This window comes from Sapajus apella, unplaced genomic scaffold, assembly GCF_009761245.1.
Source record: "Sapajus apella isolate SASKATOON/1434 unplaced genomic scaffold, GSC_monkey_1.0 scaffold33, whole genome shotgun sequence".
NCBI classification, from domain to species: domain Eukaryota; kingdom Metazoa; phylum Chordata; class Mammalia; order Primates; family Cebidae; genus Sapajus; species Sapajus apella.
The window spans coordinates 8582501-8604110 of NW_022436973.1; the positions used below are offsets into that span (position 1 = coordinate 8582501).

The 21610-nt window shown below is 42.7% G+C and overlaps 1 protein-coding gene across 12 annotated transcripts in view; it reads left to right on the forward strand.

The window, feature by feature from the left end:
* NCOA6 (nuclear receptor coactivator 6) overlaps positions 1-21610 on the forward strand; it is a 114429-nt gene that overhangs the window by 87172 nt on the left and 5647 nt on the right. For 10 of the 12 annotated variants that reach the window (XM_032295177.1, XM_032295178.1, XM_032295181.1 and 7 more), the window contains 3 exons: positions 1853-1921; positions 5735-5771; positions 11823-11971. In XM_032295177.1, the coding sequence (XP_032151068.1) occupies positions 1853-1921; positions 5735-5771; positions 11823-11971 (255 nt within the window). Of the gene's footprint in view, positions 1-1852; positions 1922-5734; positions 5772-11822; positions 11972-21610 lie in introns of those variants that run through there. The other 2 variants (XM_032295183.1, XM_032295185.1) reach the window with 2 other exon arrangements.

Here is a 21610-nt window from a genome sequence, read left to right on the forward strand (position 1 = left end):
CTTCACCTCAGTGTTAGAGATATAGGGGCAGGATAAAGGCCTTCAAGGAGCTTGATGCTCTTACAGGAACAGTCGTCACAAAACTGGGTGCTCAGTGTATCTTGCTCTAGTTCTATTGGTATAGATGAACCCTAAGAATTAAAAGGGAACCTGGTATAAATTAAGTATATCCTTCACTATTAAATATTTCCATTTCTCCTTCTTTCAGGAGACTTTTTCCTCTGGTATCAAGAGAAAAATGATTAAGTAATTAAAAATTATTTTTATCTGGATCATATATTATACTAGAGAAACATGTAAGCCTTGAGGAGATGAACCAGCACTTGGAAAAAGTTCTCAGTTTTAGTAAGAACACTCACTTTGCTTATAAGTGATTGCTTCTGTTCTTTTTCAAGTGGCTTCTGTGCCTTTACTTTGAAAATGTGAGAAATTGGCCAGGGGCAGTGGCTCACATCTATAATCTCAGCATGTTGAGGGGCCGAGGCAGGTGGATTGCTTGAGCCCAGGAGTTTGACACCATCACAGGCAACATGGTAAAACCCTGTCTCTCCAAAAAAATAGGTAAAAATTAGCCAGGCATGGTGACATGCACCTGTGGTCCCAGCTACTCAGGAGGCTGACAGGGAGGATCGCTTGAGCCCGGGAGTCGGAGGTTGTGGTGAGCTGAGATCCTGCCATTGTATTCCAGCCTGGGTGACCAGAGTGAGGCTTCGTCTCAGAAGAAAAAAAAAATTTTTTTGAGAAATCAACACTGAACTTAAGAGTAGAAGTTAAGATATAGTTTTAAGCTTTATCAGATAAGCATTTAAAATAAATTCTTAAATGAATAATTGACTGCTTTACTAAGCAGGAGGGAAGTATGCAAAATTCACAGTTTCCATAAGAGAGTAAAACGTATTGTTGCAGAGTTTATCTAGGATTTTAGACTGAGGTGTCAGGATGTGACTGTGGCATATCTGTGCCATAATCTTTACTATGTCTTCCAGGATAGTTCCCTTCTAGAGTGCATTATGTATTTTATTTTATTCCGTAAGGGCCTAAATTCTCTGAAGCCTGATTCTGATCTTTCTCCCTTTAATGTGCCTTCAGATTTTTCAACCTAGAATTGTTCACCCTTGCTTTGGACTTTTGTGGCACTTTATACTTTGTGACTCTTTCATATGACATCATAGTGCACTCAAGTGCATCACATGTATGTATCTTATCTTTAATACTAGACTGAGTTCCTGATGTGCAAGAGAATGTAGTTTGGTCTCTGAGGGTACCTGGCCCAGTGCCTTGCCCCTAGTAAGTTCTTTGCAACTATTTGTTAGATAAGTGTAACATATCGAATTGATTTATTTATTGTGTATGAATTGAATAACTGCTTTATACCCATCACTTTTGCTAAGTGTTGTAGAAAAGTACAAAATTATGTGACTATTTCCACTCTTAGATAGTATAGTCTTTAGGGAGTGAGACTAGATTTTTTAAATGCTGAGGAATGGTATAATTGTACCTCTATGGTTTGGGTTGCCTACTAAGGTATGCTTTGGGGCTTTTTCAAGTAGTGGTCAGAACCTGACCCCAAGAAGCAAAAAATATGAGTGCTATGTTCTTATAGCCATCTCCTTCCCTTATTATTATACATACAAAAAGGAAAAACATATTCCCCTAAATGGTAGTCATTGGTACTGGGTGTTATGGTAATTAATTTTTTTAGTGAGTTTTAAAATGTGATTTTGAGGCCAATTTTAAGTACTGCCCTTTAAGAGTATACTGTTTCAGCAGTTACTTAGCCCTTGATTAGGTTAATGCTTTCTGTTTAGAAAAGAAAGTAAAAGGCCTGTAATTTTTTTTTTCCTTGTCTTAGCCCCATCACAGAATTTAGTCTCAAAGGAAGCTTCATCCACAGTACTGCAGGCCTCTGTTGCTAGACCAGGTAAGGTGTACTTTGGAAAAACTTCTTGGAGTGGGATGGATTACATGTGAAGAAACTACTGCTGTCCTCAACATCACATGTTCTTCTGCTAGGAAGTGGCAGGAAATATCTGATCTGTTTGCTTCAGAGCAGACTTTGGTTGAGTGGCAGAACTTGTGCATTTCTACTTGAGATTCTTTTCCCCTGACAAGCTTGCTCTCTTATGCATTCGTAGTGTCAGCTAGAGAACTCAAGAAGGGCATCTCAGTGCCCATTGTCTGTCTGCCACCCAGTCATGGGTTTCTATTGCGGAGTTTTCCCTGTTCTATGACCCTGGCACTCAAGATTGGGAGCTAAATAGCTGGCGTATGGTGACTTACTGAGTTGGCAAGCATTAATGCACTTTGTAGTTTTATTATCATGACAGTAGTGGAGTCTTGTTCAGAGAATCTCTGCCACAGTGTGGTAGCCATTCCTCCAGAAGGCAGAGTCATTTCAGTCATCTGTCGATGGCATTAAGTTTCTCCCCATGACCAATATATTGTAAATAGCATGAGGGATGATATTTCTGGAAGTAGGTGCCTATGGTAATCTGACAGATAACTGCTGTGGGATCAGGGTCAACTCAGAATACATGAGGATGATGGCAGTAACAGCCCTGTTTTGCCTTTATAGGCTGTGGAAGCAGATCAGTATCACAGATGTGGTACAGTTTAGTCTCGCCTGGTTCTTTAGCACTGTAGATCATTGAGGGGTTAAAAAAATATATATGAATAATTCCCACAGAGGTAAGAATCTCATTGAAACTATAATTCACACATTTGACAAAGTAAGAAAAAACAATAGTAGCCATGCTTAATTTTGTGAATCTGAGCCAGTAAAAGTAAGGTATAATTTGCGATTATTTTAAAACCTGCTTCAGAATGCTACATCCTATGTAATGGATAGGACTTTCTACTGCACATTTTGAATAAAATCAGGCCTCTGAAAATAGTGTGTGAGCAAAAAACATTTCAGCCACCCAGATTCTTTCTTTGCCACCAATTGCCCACATGATACCTGACATTGTGTTGGATATTTGAGAAGGGTAGGGATGGAGTACCTTATTTAAAGGAGGGGTCATACAGCAAAATTCATTTTGGGTAAGAAAAGGAGAAACTATAAAGGGAAAGGGAATTCCATTTCCTGCCCCAACCTTACTCTAGAAAATAGGATTTAGCATATAATTTTCCCCCTTCTCAGAGTAATTGGCTGAAGAATCCTGTTCCTTTTTGAAGTTTGACGTAAATGAATCTCCTTATCCTTAACATACTCTCAGAGCCACTGATTACCTTCATCAAACCACATTGATCTCCACTTGTGAATCAGCAATGATAGTGTTAAAATTCTCAAAAGCATCAACCTTTTTCTGGTTTTAAAGGAGCAAACTAGGGCCGGGTGCGGTGGCTCACACCTGTAATCCCAGCACTTTGGGAGGCTGAGGCGGGTGGATCACCAGGTCAAGAGATCGAGACCATCCTGGCCAACACAGTGAAACCCCGTCTCTACTAAAAATATTTTAAAAATTAGCTGGGCGTGGTGGCACGCGCCTGTGGTCCCAGCTACTCTGAAGGCTGAGGCGGAAGAATCGCATGAACCCAGGAGGCGGAGGTTGCAGTGAGCTGAGATTGTGCCACTTCACTCCAGCCTGGTGACAGAACAAGACTCCATCTGAAAAAAAGAAAAAAAAAAAAAAAAAAAACAACTAGGTCAGGTGTGATGGCTCATGCCTGTAACCCCCACTTTGGGAGGATTGATTGAGCCCAGGGGTTCAAAACCACCCTGGGCAACATAGTAAAACCCCATCTCTACCAAAAAAAAAACCAAAATTTTTTTTTAGATGAAGTTTCACTCTTGTTGCCCAGGCTGGAGTGCAATGGCGAAATTTCATTTCACCGCAACCTCTACTTCCTGGGTTCAAGCAATTCTTCTGCCTCAGTCTCCCGAGTAGCTGGAATTACAGGCATGCGCCACCACACCCAGCTAATTTTGTATTTTTTAGTAGAGATGGCGTTTCTCCATGTTGGTCAGGCTGGCCTCGAACTCCTAACCTCAGGTGATCCGCCCGCCTCAGACTTCCAAAGTGCTGGGATTACAGGCAAGAGCCACTACACCCAGCTTACAGAAAATGTTTAAAAATTAGAAAACATAAAAATAAAATAAAAAATTAGTTGGGCAAGGCATGCATGCCTGTAGTCTCAGCTACTTGGGAGGCTGAGGTGGGAGGATCACCTGACCCCAGGAGGTTGAGGCCGCATTGAGCTGTGAGCCCACTGCACTCCAGCCTGGGAGACACAGTGAGATTGTCTCAAGAAAAAATACAAATAGGCTGAGCATGGTCTCAGCAACTCCGGAGGCTGAGGCAGGGGAATTGCTTGAACCCGGGAGGTGGAGGTTGCAGTGAGCCAAGATCACACCACTGCACTCCAGCCTGGGGGACAGAGTGAGACTCTGTCTCAAAAAAATAAAAAAACAGGATGAGCTCCTCTTTTGACTTGAGTCATTTTCATTTTTGAGCACACATTACCTGAGTTTATATGTTCCAACCAAGCCAGCAAAGTAGCAGAGACTCAGTGAATTGGTGTCTATTTCCTGTGGATGGGTTTTCAGGCTTTGTGAGTACAAATACAAGAGGCTAACGAACAGTGAGAAGCAAAGATTCCCTTCCACTAGCACCTTGCATTAAAGGCAGAGTAGCCCAACCTCCTTACATGGAAGGCTGTATCAACATGATCTTCATAGCAATGATAATAGCTAATAACATTGAGTTATGACTAAGTGCCAGGTATCATACTAAAATTTTTATGTGCATTATTTCATCTTAACTTTGAAGTGGGTAATGTGGTTATTCTCATTTTTTTAGATAAGGCATTGAGCACAGAGATGTCAGATAATTTACCCAAGGTCACATGGCTAATAAGCAATGAAGTCAAAAATTTGACCCAGGCACTCTGACTTCATTGCCTTTAAGATTACCATGTAATTAGTAGAGTAGGTTAGACATGTACACTGAGTAATGAGGTGCTGAATTCTCTCAATGGGGGAACAGGTATAAGGCTGTGGGAGGCCAAAGGCAGGATAGATCACTGCTATCTGGTACATCAGGGAAGGCTTTTGGAAAAGATGGAACTACCTAAAGGCACATAATAGAGAAAGCAGATGTTTTTCTGCTGGTGCTGAGAAAGAAGTATGTAGTAAACCCAGAGGGTGCTCATTGATGCAAAACCCTGCTAGACAAATTACTGAGATTTTCCTTTCTTGAAGGGCATTGCTGGGAGGTTGAGAAAGGAATAGAATGGGGTCTAAAGGCAATATATGAAAGCAAAGCACTATGCCCTCTAAAACTCAGAGAGGAAGTCCTTTGGAGGAGAATGCATCCTTAATGGATATTCAAGACATATTTTAAGATTGCTTTTTTTTTCTTTTAAATAAGGGCCAAGAAGGTAGACATTTTTTAAAATGAAAACAGTCTCTTCCACATGAGAGGAAGAGACTTATTTACTAACCTAGTTGTAACTGAATGAAATATAAACGAGGAAAGGTGAACTTAGTTCTCTTAATCCAAACAGGTTGTTTCACAGTGTGGATTAGAAATAAAAGTAGACCAAGTGTCTTATGTCTCAAACAAACCAAGTTGTATCTGTGCCAGCTTTGTCTCCATACCATGTAGGGTGAGAATCCTGCTGGGCACAGGGACACTTTAGCCTAAATAGGGCATTGAGAATTCTTGTAGACTCCTAGCTTCTCTCTGTGGCAGCCCCCACATTTCATTTCTGTTCTTTACATTTTTTACAGAGCTGGAGGTAAATGCTGCTATAGTCTCCGGACAAAGGTAAGATGATCATTTCTGCAGACATAGCATGAACACAGCATAAGCCTCTTTGAAAGGTATCAGCTTTCTCAGTCTTTAAACCTCTCCTCACCTTATCCTTTTCCTTCAGTCTTGCCCCAGTCTGTTTTTACTGCTCACGTAGAGAGCTGTCATGAGTCCTAATCCCTCAGAGGTAACATTTCTGTTAATAAAACTTGGAGGCTAAGTTTCTACCTTTTATGGTTGTTTTCAAAACTGAATGAGATAACACGTTCAACACTCAGCACAGTGAGGAAATAGTAAATGTTTAATATATGGGAGCTGTTGTTACCATTGACATTAACATTAATAATAGTCCTTGCAACTGTATTCTAAAGAACAGTTGTTTGATCCTCAAGGCGAGAGGAGAAACTCAGGCAGGATCTGACCCAAAACCTGTGTTTTTTTTCTGTTACATTGTGCTGCTCCACATAACCCTACAATATGAAATACATCTATGGCTTCAACTTCATTAGCTCTATGGAGAGGAGTATTACCATTTTCCAAAAGTCACGCCTTTTTTGGAGACAGAGTCTTACTCTGTCACCCAGGCTGGAGTGCAGTGACACAGTCTGGGCTCACTGCAGTCTCCACCTCCGGGGTTCATGCAATTCTCTTGCCTCAGCTTCCCGAGTAGCTAGAATTTCAGGCATGTGCCACTATGCCGAGCTAATTTTTGTATTTATAGTCGAGACAGGGTTTCACCATGTTGGCCAGGCTGGTCTTGAACTCCTAACCTCAAGTGATCCACCCATCTCGACCTCCCAAAGTGCGAGGATTACAGGCATGAACCACCAAGCCCAGCCTTGCCTGTTTTAGGGTAGGAATGTACTGAATAATATTTTAAAGAATTTCTCATAATTGTACAGCAACTTCATAAAACACTTTCACAATAGTTTTTTCATTTAATCTTCATATCATTCCTGTGAGGAGGTAACAGCCAACATTTATTTGATTGTTGCTCCATGCCTGCATCCTTAATAAATTGGGCTACAAGTACCCTAAGTGTACTATCTCATCTAATTTTCACAGTATCTATTAGGAAAATAAATTCTGTCTTATAGATGAGCAATCCGAAGCTCAGGAAGGTTAACTAAATTGCCCAAGGTCACAGAGTTTGTAAATGGTGAAGGTTAGATTCAAACCCAAGCCTTCTGACATTTAACCTATGTATTGCAACAGACAAGATGGTACTTACAGATCAAGAGTCTAGAACAAGGCCGGATACGGTGGCTCACGCCCGTAATCCCAGCACTAAGGCAGGTAGATCATTTGAGGTCAGGAGTTTGAAATCAACCTGGCCAACATGGTAAGACCCTGTCTCTAATAAAAATACAAAAATTACCCAGGCATGGAGGCGCATGCCTGTAATCCCAGCTACTTGGGAGACTGAGGCAGGAGAGTCACTGGAACATGGGAGGCAGAGGTTGCAGTGAGCTGAGATCTCACCACTGCACTCCAGCCTGGGCGACAGAGTGAGACTCTCTCAAAAAAAAGAGAGAGAGAGAGAGAGAAAGGAAGGGAAGGGAAAAGGGAGGAATGGAGGAAAGAAAGAGAAAAGAGATTCTAGAGCAACTGAGCTCAGTGGCTCATACTTATACTCCCAACACTTTGGGAGGCCGAGGTAGGCAGATGGCTTGAGCCCAGGAGTTACATAGTGAAACCCTGTCTGTACAAAAAATTAGCTGGGCATGGTGGTGTGTGCCTGTAGTCCCAGCTACTTGGGAGGCTGAGGTGGGAGGATCACCTGAGCTCAGGGAGGTCGAGATTGAAATGAGCCGTAGTCGTGCCCAGTGTACTCCAACCTGAGCAACAGAATAAGACTCTATCTCAAAAAAAAAAAAAAAAAAAAAAGTCTAGAACATAGAACATTAAATAGCATAGTCAATAAATGCATAGGTAAGACTTGACCCCTGTTCATCTCATTCCAAATTCATTGCTACTCCTACTATACCACTCTGCCTGTCTGCTTTTATTTGGATTGGGCTAATGTTTGAACTCGTCTGCATTTCTCAAGCATACACCAGCATTTTGTCTAGAGAAAGAAGCTAATCAGACCAAAAATATTTTTGGGATATTTGTTTCCAGAGATACCTGAGCATTGACCATACAGGATAGTCTTGCTGTGGCTTTTGTTTTGCCAGGAGAAAGAGACACTTTCATTAGGAATCATCTAGCCAGGTGCAGTGGCTCATGCCTGTAATCCCAGCACTTTGGGAGGCCAGGGAGGGAGGACTGCTTGAGCTTAGGAGTTGCCCAGCCTGGACAACATAGTGAGACCCCATCTCTAAAATAAATAAATAAATAAATAAAATCTTAGCTAGTCATAGTGGCACTCACCTGTAGTCCCAGCTACTCAGGAGGCTAAGGTGGGAGGAGCACTTGAGCCTGGGAGGTCAAGGCTGCAATGAGCCATGATTGCACCACCCACACCCCAGTCTGGGGGACAGAGTGACATTCTGTCTCAAAAAAAAAAAATTTTTTTTTAAAAAAGAATCTTCTTTCCTCAGAAGCTTTGAGCGTTGTCGTTGTCTGGGCTCCTAGCCAGAAAGCTATCTTCACCACCTCTAAAAGGAAGTGTAAATTCCCCTGACTTGTAATTCTACCCCACCTCCAGCCTCAACTCTCCTTGACTTACCTTGGCTTGTGGTTGAGTGTGGGGCAGCTGTTATACATAATGCTATGGGAGTGAACAGTGTGGCCCAATTCCCAGCCATAGTGCTACTAGAAAAGGGTCCTCTGGCAGGAGTGAACAGTGGAAGGGTAGGGATAGTTGACAATCAGATTATGGTCTGTGTCCTTAAGAAACTCACAGTCTAGTTGACGGCACAAAACATTAAAATAGAACATGATGTACAATCTGATGTGTGCTCTAGAATGCCAGATAGAGACTAGGAACCCAAAAGACAAAAGAGTCAACTCTACTTGGGAAATGAGGTCATGGAAGACTTCCCAGAAGAGGCAGCCTTTTGACCAGTTTTGTTTTGTTTTGTTGCATTATTTTTGTTACATACTTTGTAAGCAAATTTAATTTTCTAAAGAAATTTTTTTCTAATCATTTTAATATGCATTTTTAAACCATGAAAGTAGTAAAAAGTTTATTAAAGAAAATCAGAAATTTAGATCAGAGAATTACAAAGAAGAAAATAACCCACCAGTAAACCAGTATTCCTACAACTCAACAATATTCACTGTACATATATTTTAGTTCATCTGCTTCTAGTCTTTTTCAACACAGTATGCACCCAGATATATTGTCAGATTTATGTGTATAGGGCCGGGCATGGTGGCTCACGCCTGTAATCCCAGCACTTTGGGAGGCCAAGACAGGTGGATCATTTGAGGTCAGGAGTTCAAGACCAGCCCAGCCAACATGGTGAAACCCGTCTTTACTAAAAATACAAAAATTGGCCAGATGCGGTGGCTCACGCCTGTAATCCCAGCACTTTGGGAGGCTGAGGCAGGCGAATCAACGAGGTCAAGAGATCAAGATCATCCTGGCCAACATGGTGAAACCCCATCTCTACTAAAATACAAAAATTAGCTGGGTGTGGTGGCCCACACCTGTAGTCCCAGCTACTCAGGAGGCTGAGGCAGGACAATTGCTTGAACCCAGGAGGTGGTGGTTGCAGTGAGATTGCGCCACTGCACTCCAGCCTGGCACCTGGCAACAGAGCAAGACTCTGTCTCAAACAAAACAAAACAAACAAACAAAAATTAGCTGGGTGTGGTGGTGCATGCCTGTAATCCCTGCTGCTTTGGAGGCAGACAGGAGAATTGCTTGAACCTGGGAGGCAGAGTTTGCATTGAGCTGAAATCATGTCACTGCACTCCAGCCTGGGGGACAGAGTAAGACTCCATCTCAAAAACAAACAAACAAAAATTTATGTGTATAAAGCTCATATTTATTCATATCTAGTTACATATATAATCAATATATATAACAATGAAAATGGGATTATACTGTTCATTATGTTGTTAAGTTTTTCCCATTTGGTAATGTGTTATGAACAATTTTTGTCATTAAATAGTCTACAACATGATTTTTCATGACTCCGTATGGGTGCCATGTTTTAGCCAACTTAATCTACTATCATTAGGCATTTAGGTCTTCTGTTTTCACTAATACAAATAAAATGTTTTAACTTCCTTATGTGTAGAGCTCTGTAGAAAGATGTATTTCCTTAGGGACCTAGAAATGGGATTGCTGAGTCAAGGGTTACACCAGAGTTTCTCAGCCTCAACATTATTGACATTCTGGGCCAGATAATTGTTTGTTGTATGGGGCTTATGTTTAGTGGCATCCCTGGCCTGTACCCAAAAGATGCCAGTAGCACCCCTCTTCCCAAGTTGTGACAATCAAAAATGTTTCCAGGCGTTGCTGACTGTCCCCTAAGAGGCAAAATTGCCTCCTTTTGAGAACCACTGGGTTACACAATTTATACTGCAATTAGGAGTTTATGAAAATGTTTTTGTTCCTGTATCCTCAGTAACAGTGAATATTACCAATTTTAAATCATCATATACTAAGAAAAGGGGGTTGGGGTGGGGACAATCAATATACCTAGCAGTATATCATGAATTATTCCCATACTGTGGCTTCTAATATGCTGTTATCTAACGGTACCAGGATCATTAGTAAATGCAAATATATGTTAAATTCCTAGGCTTATATATACTATTTTGAGTTAGTAGCAATTTGCAGACATATTAAAAACCTTTTTCATGATTCTAAAAAATTACAAAATCAACATTTAATTTTTGTATTTTATAATTTTTTTTTTTTTTTTTTGAGACAAAGTCTCACTCTGTCACCAGGCTGGAGTATAGTGGCACAATCTTGGCTCGCTGCAACCTCCGCTTCATGAGTTCAAGCGATTCTCCTGTCTCAGCCTCTCAAGTAGCTGGGACTACAAGTGTGTGCCACCACCAGCTAGTTTTTGTGTTTTTAGTAGACACAAGTTTTCACCATGTTGGCCAGGATGGTCTCAATCTCTTGACCTCATGATCCACCCACCTTGGCCTCCCAAAGAGCTGGGATTACAGGCGTGTGCCACTGCATAGCCATAATCTTTTATTATTTATTTATTTATTTATTTATTTTTTGAGACAGAGTCTTGCTCTGTTGCTAGGCTGGAGCACAGTGGTGCAGTCTCAGCTCACTGCAACCTCTGCCTCCTGGGTTCAAGTAATTTTTCCACCTCAGCCTCCCAAGTAGCTGGGACTACAGGCGTGTGCCAAACGCCCAGCTACTTTTTGTATTTTTAGTAGAGACGGGGTTTCACCACGTTGGCCAGGATGGTCTCGATCTCCTGATCTCGTGATCCACCCACCTTGGCCTCCCAAAGTGCTGGGATTACAGGTGTGAGCCACTGCGCCCAGCCAATCTTTTAATTTTTGAAGAGGAATATTCCTACCTTAAGAAAATGGGTGAGGGGCCAAGTGCAATGGCTCACACCTGTAATCCCAGCACTTTGGGAGGCTGAGATGGGTGGATCACTTGAGGTCGGGAGTTCAAGACCAGCCTGGCCAGTGTGGTCAAACCCCACCTCTACTGAAAAGACAAAAATTAGCAGCTGTGGTTGGCACATGCCTATAGTCCCAGCTACTCAGGAGGCTGAAGCCGGTGAATTGCCTGAACCCAGGAGGTAGAGGTCAGTCACAGTGAGCTGAGATGGTGCCACTGCACTCCAACAGCATGAGGCTCTGTCTGAAAAAGGTAAGAAAATGGTTGAGGAAGTTTGGGAAGTTTTGTTCCAAGTTTTTTATGTCTTTTACCAGTTTTTCTACAATTTCACCAACATTATGCTTTACTCTTTTATTTTGACTAATGCGGTAAGCTAGATTCACTTTTAAACTCCCAGTAATATACAAAGCAATAGTGCTTATTGTTCCAGGTTGAACTCCTTTCTTTCCAGAATAACTATGTAGTTCTTAGTCTCCTACTTTATGAATGAAATTATCTGAAGAGCCCATTTTTTATGTGGCCTGATTCCCTCACCTCCTTGGAAACTTTTTGCTTCCCTCTGTCAGCAGTGAGCCCAAAGAGATAGTTGAAAAGTCCAAAACCCCGAGCCGAAGAAACTCCCGAACTGAAGAACCAACTGTGGCTTCTGAAAGTGTGGAAAATGGACATCGTAAACGATCTTCTCGACCTGCTTCAGCCTCCACCTCTACTAAAGGTTAGCCGTGGGATGTGGGTGCTATTTGTGGGTCAAATAGAGGAATAGAGTCCTTATCACAGTGGCAGAAGACTTTGTCCTTCATCTTTGCTTCTATTCATGAAGCATGTCAGGTGTCTTTGTCTTCTACTACTTGTTTGGTCTTTCCTTTATTTGTTCATTTAACTATATGTTTTCTGTGTGTGTACACAAAAGCAACAAGCACTGCTGGAAAAAAGAACATAATTGGGCAGATTTGTTCCACTGGTTTTTTTGTTTGTTTTTGTTTGGTTGGTTTTTTGTTGTTGTTGTTTTGTTTTGTTTTTTGAGACAGGGTCTCACTTTGTTGCCTGGGCTAGAGTGCAGTGGCACAATCACAGCTCATTGCAGCCTCAAATTCCTAGGCTCAAGTAATCCTCCTACCTCAGCCTTCCAAAGCTGGGATTACAGGGATGAGCCACCACACCTGGCCTTGATTCCACTTTATTTTTTTGAGATGGAGTCACATTCTCTTGCCCAGGCTGGAGTGCAGTGGTGTGATCTCGGCTCACAGCAACCCCGCCTTCTGGGTTCAAGTGATTCTCCCACCTCAGCCTACCAGGTAGCTGGGATTGCAGGTGCATGCCACCATGCCCAGCTAGTGTTTCTGTTTTTAGTAAAGACAGGGTTTCGTCATGTTGGCCAGGCTGGTCTCAAACTCCTAACCTCAAGTGATCTGCCCACCTTGGCCTCCCAAAGTGCTGGGATTACAGGCTAAACCACCATGCCCAGCTGATTCCACTTTAAATTTATTATCACCCACTTCACATAGGTCCTGAATATAGCCCAGGTATCTTTCTTTTTTTTTTTTTTTTTTTTTTTTCTTTTGCATGCACTTGGGGCATAGGCCCAGGTATCTTTCATGTTTCCATGGTCAACTCCCTTTCTCATTCTCTACTCTTTTTAAACCTCTAGTATACACTTATATAGTCCATACTTCTTCTACTACCTCTTGGTGGAACCCTTACCTCTTCACAGAGAAAATAGAATTCCCTCAGCTTCCCACTACCAAGAAATAAATCCACAGTATCCTCCTTTGCACTTACTGTAATAGAGCAGCTGTCCTTCCTCAAGTCTAAGGCTGGTTCCTCCATCCATGCCTTTTATCCTATCTCTTCCAACCTTTTCAAGAACTTTACCCTGTGAGTGTTCTCTGTTGACTACTATCTCCTTTTGTATTAACTCTTCCCTTGGGTTCTGTTACCAAGAACTCTCTGTTATTTTCTGCTACCACCTCTCCAGCTGCTCCTTCTCAGTCTCCCTTCTCAGCCATTAGATGGTGACCTTCCTCAGACTTTGATCCTGAGTCACCTTTTCTCTTCAAATTTGTAATTTCTTTCTAATGGATCTCAGTCATGCACCTCTTCTTTAGTTACAACCTTTCACAGATGACTTGCAAATTTGTATTTCTCTTTCTAATACAGACCCCTAGAGATCTTAGACAACTGTTTGCACATCCTTATTGGAACCTCAGACTCAACATGTCTAAAACCAAACTTGTGATTTTTACCCCCAACACTCAGGTCCTCTGCCATTGTTCTCCATCTCAATAAATGGCACCACCATCTATCCATTAGGCAAGTCAGTCCTCCTTGATACCCCTCTCCCTCACCCTTATATCAAATTCATCACAAAAAAACTGCCCATTTTATCTCAGATGGCCCTTTTCCATCTTCATTACTACCCACTAGCTTAAAACCCTTCAATGATTTACCATTTTAATTAGGATTCAAGTTCGAAAGCTTCAACCTGGCCCACAAGCTTCTGTGTGGTCTTGGCCCTGTCATCTCCCAGCCTCATCCCACTCCCCTTGGCAGCTTTTGGACATGCTGTCCTCATTCCTCCCATCACAGGCCACAGGCCTGTACATATGTGGCAGCTCCTGCAGGAAGTGCTCTTCCCTCTTCCCACCCCTCTTCTCCTTAACTTCCCAACCTTGCTACTTACTTAGCTCAGTTCTCACTGTGGTGGGGAATCACAGCACCAGATACTTCTTTGTAATACCACAGCTATAACTTTATGTCAGTTTGTGGCATAGGTAATTCGTATGTATACTCGGTTAGGGCAGGAGATGATGTCTGATTTTGCTCGCCACTGTATCCCTGGTGCCTAGTATGGTGCCAAATACAGAGATATACCAATCAGTAATAATCAGATGAATAACCATCAAATATGTATTAAATACTTACTACATGTCAGTCCCTGAGGTTGTAATAGTGAAAAGACAGTCTCAGCCAGGCACAGTGGCTCACACCTGTAATCCCAGGATTTTGGGAGGCCAAGGTGGGTGGATCACCTGAGGTCAGGAGTTCGAGACCAGTCTGACCAACATGGCGAAACCCTGTCTCTACTAAAAAATTAGCTGGGTATGGTGACGAGCACCTGTAATCCCAGCTACTCAGAAGGCTGAGGCAGGAGAATTGTTTGAACCTGGGAGGTAGAGGTTGCAGTGAGCTGAGATTGTGCCATTGCACTCCAGCCTGGGTGACAGAGCGAGACTCCGTCTCAAAAAAAAAAAGTCTCAGGCCGGGCGCGGTGGCTCAAGCCCGTAATCCCAGCACTTTGGGAGGCCGAGGCGGGTGGATCACAACGTCAAGAGATCGAGACCATCCTGGTCAACATGGTGAAACCCCGTCTCTAGTAAAAATACAAAAAAAATTAGCTGGGCATGGTGGCACGTGCCTGTAATCCCAGCTACTCAGGAGGCTGAGGCAGGAGAATTGCCTGAACCCAGGAGACGGAGGTTGCGGTGAGCCGAGATCGCGCCATTGCACTCCAGCCTGGGTAACAAGAGCGAAACTCCGTCTCAAAAAAAAAAAAAAAAAAAAAAAAAAAAGTCTCTTGTCTTCACCACATTGAAAGATGAATTCAATATTCTGTGTTAAGTGTTAAATGTTAAATGCTATGATAGCAAAATTACCTGGCATTGTAAGAGCATATAGCTGGGATGCCTTGTTCTTCAAGTCAGAAGGCTTTCTGGAAAAAAATGACATTTAAGCTGAGACCTGAAAAATTAGGAGGCAGTGACCAGATCATTCTCTTAGGAAATGTGCTGAGCTTGAGTAGTTCAGTTTGGATAAGGTAGGAGCTGGGATCCTGGCTGAGTACCTGATATCAGGAGGACTGCTGAGAAATGGTCAAGTACCAGTGGGATCCCAGCCTAAAGACCGGGCAGATTCTGGTGTACCCACACTGGACACTGGACACGGATCTGAAGACTCAGCTGCTGTTAGCAGGTTATGTCTCTAGGCAAGAATGTCACGATGCTTCACAAAAGCCTCTGGGAGTAGGCCACAGGTCATATACAGGTAAAATTGAGGTATAGAAAGTACCATCACCATACTCAGCCTGCTGGAGAGTTAGGGAGCGAGGGTGAAAGGGGCCTTCTTTCTTTTCCAGGAATACTGTATACACCACAATCAGGGTCCTCTTAGGTACCCTCACTTTAGGTGGAGAAATGAAGCCAATAACTTCCTTCCTTCTCCCTGGGAATCATCTCTAGGCAGAAACTAGTTTGGAAGGAAGCATACTTTTCAGTATATTGAAGTACTAAACTTAGAGCATAAAAGGGGGCCAGGCGCAGTGGCTCACACCTGTAATCCTAGCACTTTGGGAGGCCGAGGTGGGCAGATCACGAGGTCAGGAGATCAAGACCATCCTGGCTAACATGGTGAAACCCCGTCTCTACTAAAAATACAAAAAATTAGCTGGGCATGGTGGTGTCTACCTGTAGTCCCAGCTACTTGGGAGGCTGAGGCAGGAGAATCACTTGAACCCTGGAGGCGGAGGTTGCAGTGAGCTGAGATCCTGCCACTGGACTCCAGCCTGGGCGACAGAGTGAGACTCTGACTCAAAAAAAAAAAGAAAAAAGGAACATGCCTGGAGTTCTGTGGGAAGATCTGCTTCCCCTCAGTTCTGCATGTTCTTGTAGCCTTTCATTCTCCCAAAGGAGCAAGGTCTTCTAGGCTATAGAATATGGTATATAATTACCTTTAAAGCAGGGAAAAGGTATTAGCCTTTAAAGATATCACACACCAGATCTTTGGAACCTTGACCTCAGCCCAGAGCCTCAAGGTACTAAAGGTGTTATTTACAGGGCACCAGAAAGAATCTAAGAAGCAGCTGGGACAGTTAAGAAGAGATGCTCAAATTAGAACCACTCTGTAGAGAACTACCAGCCAAGAAAAGATGGAAAGCTAGAACCTGTTTTAGGGGGTGTTAGGGATGGGGAATAAGCCTGTACACTTAAACTGGACATTGTCCCAAGGTGGTAGTGGTGATGTTGGAATGCCTGGCACATCCACGTTTTGAGGCTTAGCAGGTGGCTTAGAAGAGGGGCATAATGATTCTCAGGCTTTGTGCTCTTGCATAGAGAGGTGTTAAATGTCTCCCTAAAGAATGGCATAGCTAAAAAGATTTTTAAAAAATAAAAAAGAATGGCATAGCTCTGGCCAGTCCCTGGAATCACAGTCATGTATAGGTCTCCACATCAGTCTCAAGACCTCAGGCCATCATTCTCTAACTGTCCCTGGTTAAGTTACCATGTATGAGTAAAAAACATACTCACTTATCCTGCTGTACTCTCACAACATGCTTCCGACACCAGATGTAAGGTGTTTTATCCCCACGCATCAAGCCAGCAATCAGTTCTGCTTCAGATACCAGCTGGGTGTATCTGAATCTCCAATTCATTTCTGACACTATCTGCCTAGAGATAGTATCAGATCCCACAGGTTGAGGGCTCAATTCCACAGGACTGCTGCCCACTCCCAGTGCCAGGCACAAGCCCCAGGTTGTTTTACCTGAGCTTCTGACCAGCTGGCTAAAAACTGGAGTTTCCATGAACCCCTTCTAACCAGGTTCAGTTAATTTGCTAGAGTGACTCAAAGAACTCAGGGAAACATATTTACCAGTTTATTATAAAGCTTTTTTCTTCTTTTATTGGTTTTTTTTTTTTTTGAAACAAAGTCTTACTCTGTTGCCCAGGCTGGAGTGCAGTGGCACAATCTCGGCTTACTGCAACCTCCCCCTCCCAAGTTCAAGAGATTCTTATACCTCAACCTCCTGGGTTGCTGGCATTACAGAGGGTCACACCACCATGCCTGGCTAGTGTGTGTGTGTGTGTGTGTGTGTGTGTGTGTGTGTGTGTGTGTGTGTCTGTCTGTGTGTTTAGTAGAGATGGGGTTTCACCATGTTGGCCTGGCTGGTCTTGAAATCCTGACCTCAAGTGATCCACCTGCCTCAGCTTCCCAAGTAGCTGGAACTACAGGTGTCCACCACCATGCCTGGCTAATTAATTTTTTTGTAGAAACAGGGTCTCCCCATGTACCCAGGTTGATCTTGAGCTCCTGGCCTCAAGTAATCCTCCCACCTTGGCCTCCATATGATAGATTTTTTTTTTTAATTTTTAATTTAATTTTATTTTTTGAGACGGAGTCCCACTCCATTGCCCAGGCTGGAGTGCAGTGGCATGATCTTGGCTCATTGCAACCTCTGCCTCCTGGATTCAAGCAGTTCTTATGCGTCAGCCTTCTGAGTAGGTCTCACTGTGTCATCCAGGCTTGAGTGCAATGGCACTGTCATCACTCACTTCAGCCTCAAACTCTTGGGCTCAAGCAATCCTCCTGCCTTAGCCTCCTGAGTAATTAAGACTACAGGCACACATCACCATGGCTAGCCAATTTTTTTAGTTTTTGTAGAGACAGGACTCACCGTGTTTCCCACGCCGGTCTAGAGCTCCTGGGCTCAAGTGATCTTCCCACCTTTGCCTCCCAAAGTTCTGGGATCACAGGCATGAGCCACTATGCCCTGCTGATATTTTAAAGCAGTGGTCCCCAATCTCCAGGCCATGGACTGGTTGGTAGTGGTCTGTGGCCTGTTAGGAACTGGGCTGCACAGCAGGAGGTGAGTGGGGTCAAGCAAGCATTACCGCCTGAGCTCCATCTCCTGTCAAGTTAAAGGTGGCATTAGATTCTCATAGGAGTGTAAACCCTACTGTGAACTGTGCATGTGAGGGATCTAGGTTACATGCTCCTTATGAGAATTTAATCCCTGATAATAAGGTGGAACAGTTTCATCCTGAAACCATCTCCCGCCAACCCCCAGTCCGTGGAAAAATTGTCTTCCACGAAACCAATCCCTGGTGCCAAAAGATTGGAGACCACTGTTTTAAAGGATATAAATGAACAGCCAGATGAAAAGATACACAGGGCAAGGTCTGGATGGGTCCCAAGTGTAGAAGTTTCCATCCCTGTGGAGCTGGTGCCCTACCCTCTTAGCACATGGATGTGTTCTTGTTCACCTGCAAAGCCCCCTGAATTCAATCTTTTTGTGGATTTTGTTTTTTGTAGTTGTTGTGTGGAGGAAGAAGGAGAAAGGGAAGTAGGTCCCTTTTAGGTTTTTAGGGGGGCTTCATTACATAGGCATGATTGATAAAAGAGTTGGCCATTTGTGATCAACTCAACCTCAGAGCTATTTCAGGAACCATGGTCTAAAGGCCAGATATTTTAACAAAAGATTGTTCAGTCACTTAGGAAATTACAAGAGTTATAGGAGCTGTGAGCCAGGAATGTGGAACAAAACCCAAAAAATATGTAGCATAGTATCACAGTTACCTTTTGAATCAGAAATGAAGACTGTAGCTCTTTTGGTTTTTAAGTATTAAAGCTCTTGGAGCCAAATTAAAGATTATGTATATTTTTGGCCTGTATATTGTATCCAAAAATGTGAACCAAGTTATAAAATAATGTAGTGTGATTGTATTTAAACCCATACTCAGAATGTGATCACAAAATACTGAGCTGCTATCTAAAATGCATGCATCTCTTCTTTTTTTTTTTTTTTTTTTAAAGATGAGGTTTCACCGTGTTGGTCAGGCTGGTCTTGAACTCCCGACCTCAGGTGATCCGCCCGCCTTGGCCTCCAAAGTGCTTGGATTACAGGTGTGAGCCACCACACCCGGCCTAAAATGCATGCATCTCAAATGTGGAAACATACGCAGTGCTGGGTACCTGAAATATGAATGAAGTATCTTCCTGCAAAATCCGTACTTTTTAAAGTTTGGAGGGGGAAAGGGGGCTTTTTCTTTTTGCATTTAATAAGAGTTTGGTCATACATATATGCAAACAAACGCAGAAACATTCTGTGTTTTTCATGAAAATCTCTAAAGCTGAGAAACACTACGAGCAGTTTATAATGAAAAGTGTTGTTATTTTTGTATTGTTGGCGAACCAGTGACATTAATCACGCTCCTGCTGTGAGAGCTGAGTTTGCTTACATCATGCTGGCCAAGGCCTGCCAGACTGCCAGATCAGAGCAAGTGGGGAGGATGATTTCTGGGCAAGTCCAGGAAGGCCCACATGGTTTTGGTCATTCCTTGACCCATTGTTTTGGTTGGTTGGGTCACTTTTAATTACACAAAAATTCACTATCACAAATCATTTTTTAAAATTGCACCTGATTAGATGTTTTGTTTACAAACATGCAAATGAGTAGTTCTCCTTCCTGACATGGTGAATTTGCCACAAAAACACAAATGATTTTTCTGGCTTTCTTTATCATTATTTACTCTTCCATTTATAATAGTTTTTGTTATATTTTCAACTGGGAAAAAGGTAATTATCTTTAAAGAGGTGGTTAAAAACATGAAGTTCAAAGCATAATTTTGAAACCAGGAAAATATGTTAATTTAAGGAAAGTTGAGAGCAACCTGTAATTAGCAGCAGCTCTGGGTGTCCACTGGGCACAATAAGGTGCCTCTGACAGCACAGTATGTGATAGCCTCACCCTACCCACAGCCAGTGACTTGAGAAGCAACTGTCTAAAAAAATACAGGGTAAGGCTGGGCGTGGTGGCTCACGCCTATAATCCCAGCACTTTGGGAGGCCGAGACGGGTGGATCACAAGGTCAGGAGATCAAGACCATCCTGGTCAACATGGTGAAACCCCGTCTCTACTAAAAATACAAAAATTAGCTGGGCATGGTGGCGTACGCCTGTAGTCCCAGCCACTCGGGAGGCTGAGGCAGGAGAATTGGTTGAACCCAGGAAGCGGAGATTGCGGTGAGCCGAGATGGCGCCATTGCACTCCAGCCTGGGTAACAAGAGTGAAACTCCGCCTCAAAAAAAAAAAAAAAAAAAAAAATACAGGGTATACAGATATACTGAATTAAAACAGAAGGGTTATTATTGTAGATATGCAAATGAGCATACATTGATAATGTCATGGGAGAAAACCCTGAAGAGTAATCCCCTGAAAGTGTACTCTAGCAGCTTCATTTAGAAACCAATCATGCAAATTGTGAAGGAAAATTTCCAGAATTTTTTTGTTTGTTTTGAGAAGAGTCTCGCTCTGTCACCCTGGCTGGAGTGCAGTGACATGATTTTGGCTCACTGCAACCTCTGCCTCCAGGGTTCAAGTGATTCTCCTGCCTCCGCCTCCCGAGTAGCTGGGACTACAGGCATGCACCACCACGTCTGGAAATTTTTGTATTTTTAGAAGAGACAGGGTTTCGCCGTGTTGGCCAAGCTGGTCTTGAACATCTGACTTCAAGTGATCTGCCCACCTCTGCCAGTAAAAGTGCTGGGATTGCCAACACCCTTTTTGGCCTTAGCCCACCTACACCCAGGTGATTATTAAAAAAAAAAAAAAAAAAAATGCTGGGATTACAGTTGTGAGCCACTTGGCCAATTTCAGAATTTTTTACAATTACTTAGATGTCTCAGCTAGAAGTAGTATAGTGAGGCCGGGCACGATGGCTCACACCTGTAATCCCAGCACTTTGGGAGGCTGAGGTGGGTGGATCATCTGAGGTCGGAAGTTCAAGACTAGCCTGGCCAACAAGGTGAAACCCCATCTTTACTAAAAATGCAAAAATTAGCCTGGCATGGTGACGCACATCTGTAATCCCAGCTACTCAGGAGGCTAAGACAGGAAAATCGCTTGAACCTGGGAGGCGGAGGTTGCAGTGAGCCGAGATCTCACCACTGTACTACAGCCTAGGTGACAGAGCAAGATTTCTTCTCATAAAAAAAAAAAAAAGTAGTAGTACAGTGAAAGGCACAATGACGTGAGCAAGGTCAGAGTCCATTAGTCCATTTCTGTTTTTTTTGTTTGTTTGTTTTGTTTTGTTTTTTTGATTTTTTTTCTTATTTTTGTTTTCTCTTTTATTTTTTTTATTTTTATTTTTTGATGGTCAAGTCCATTTCTAAAGCTCCTTGGATGATAGAGGTTACATAAGTAGAGTGTTATACTGTAGATTTAGTCAAATTTGCTTAAGGTCAAAATGAGGCAACAAGGCTGAAAAACAAATCCCTTTATTAGGTTAGTTACAAAGTTAAATGTTCCCCCAATGACATACCTGGACAGTCACTAAAAGACTATTATTGACCCAGTTCTTTACCACCTAGTTGGTTCTAAGACATGGATATAAATGATCTGACTACACTACTAGAGGTTGAACACCCACCACTACTAGTTCAACCTCTAGTAGTGTAGTCAGATCATTTATATCCATGTCTTTCTGTGAAAAGACACTAATTTTGTAAAATCCCTGATGGTTAAAGAAATGAAGGTAGGTTCACAGGCCATGCAGACTTTAAGAACAGTGTGCTGATCACAGTC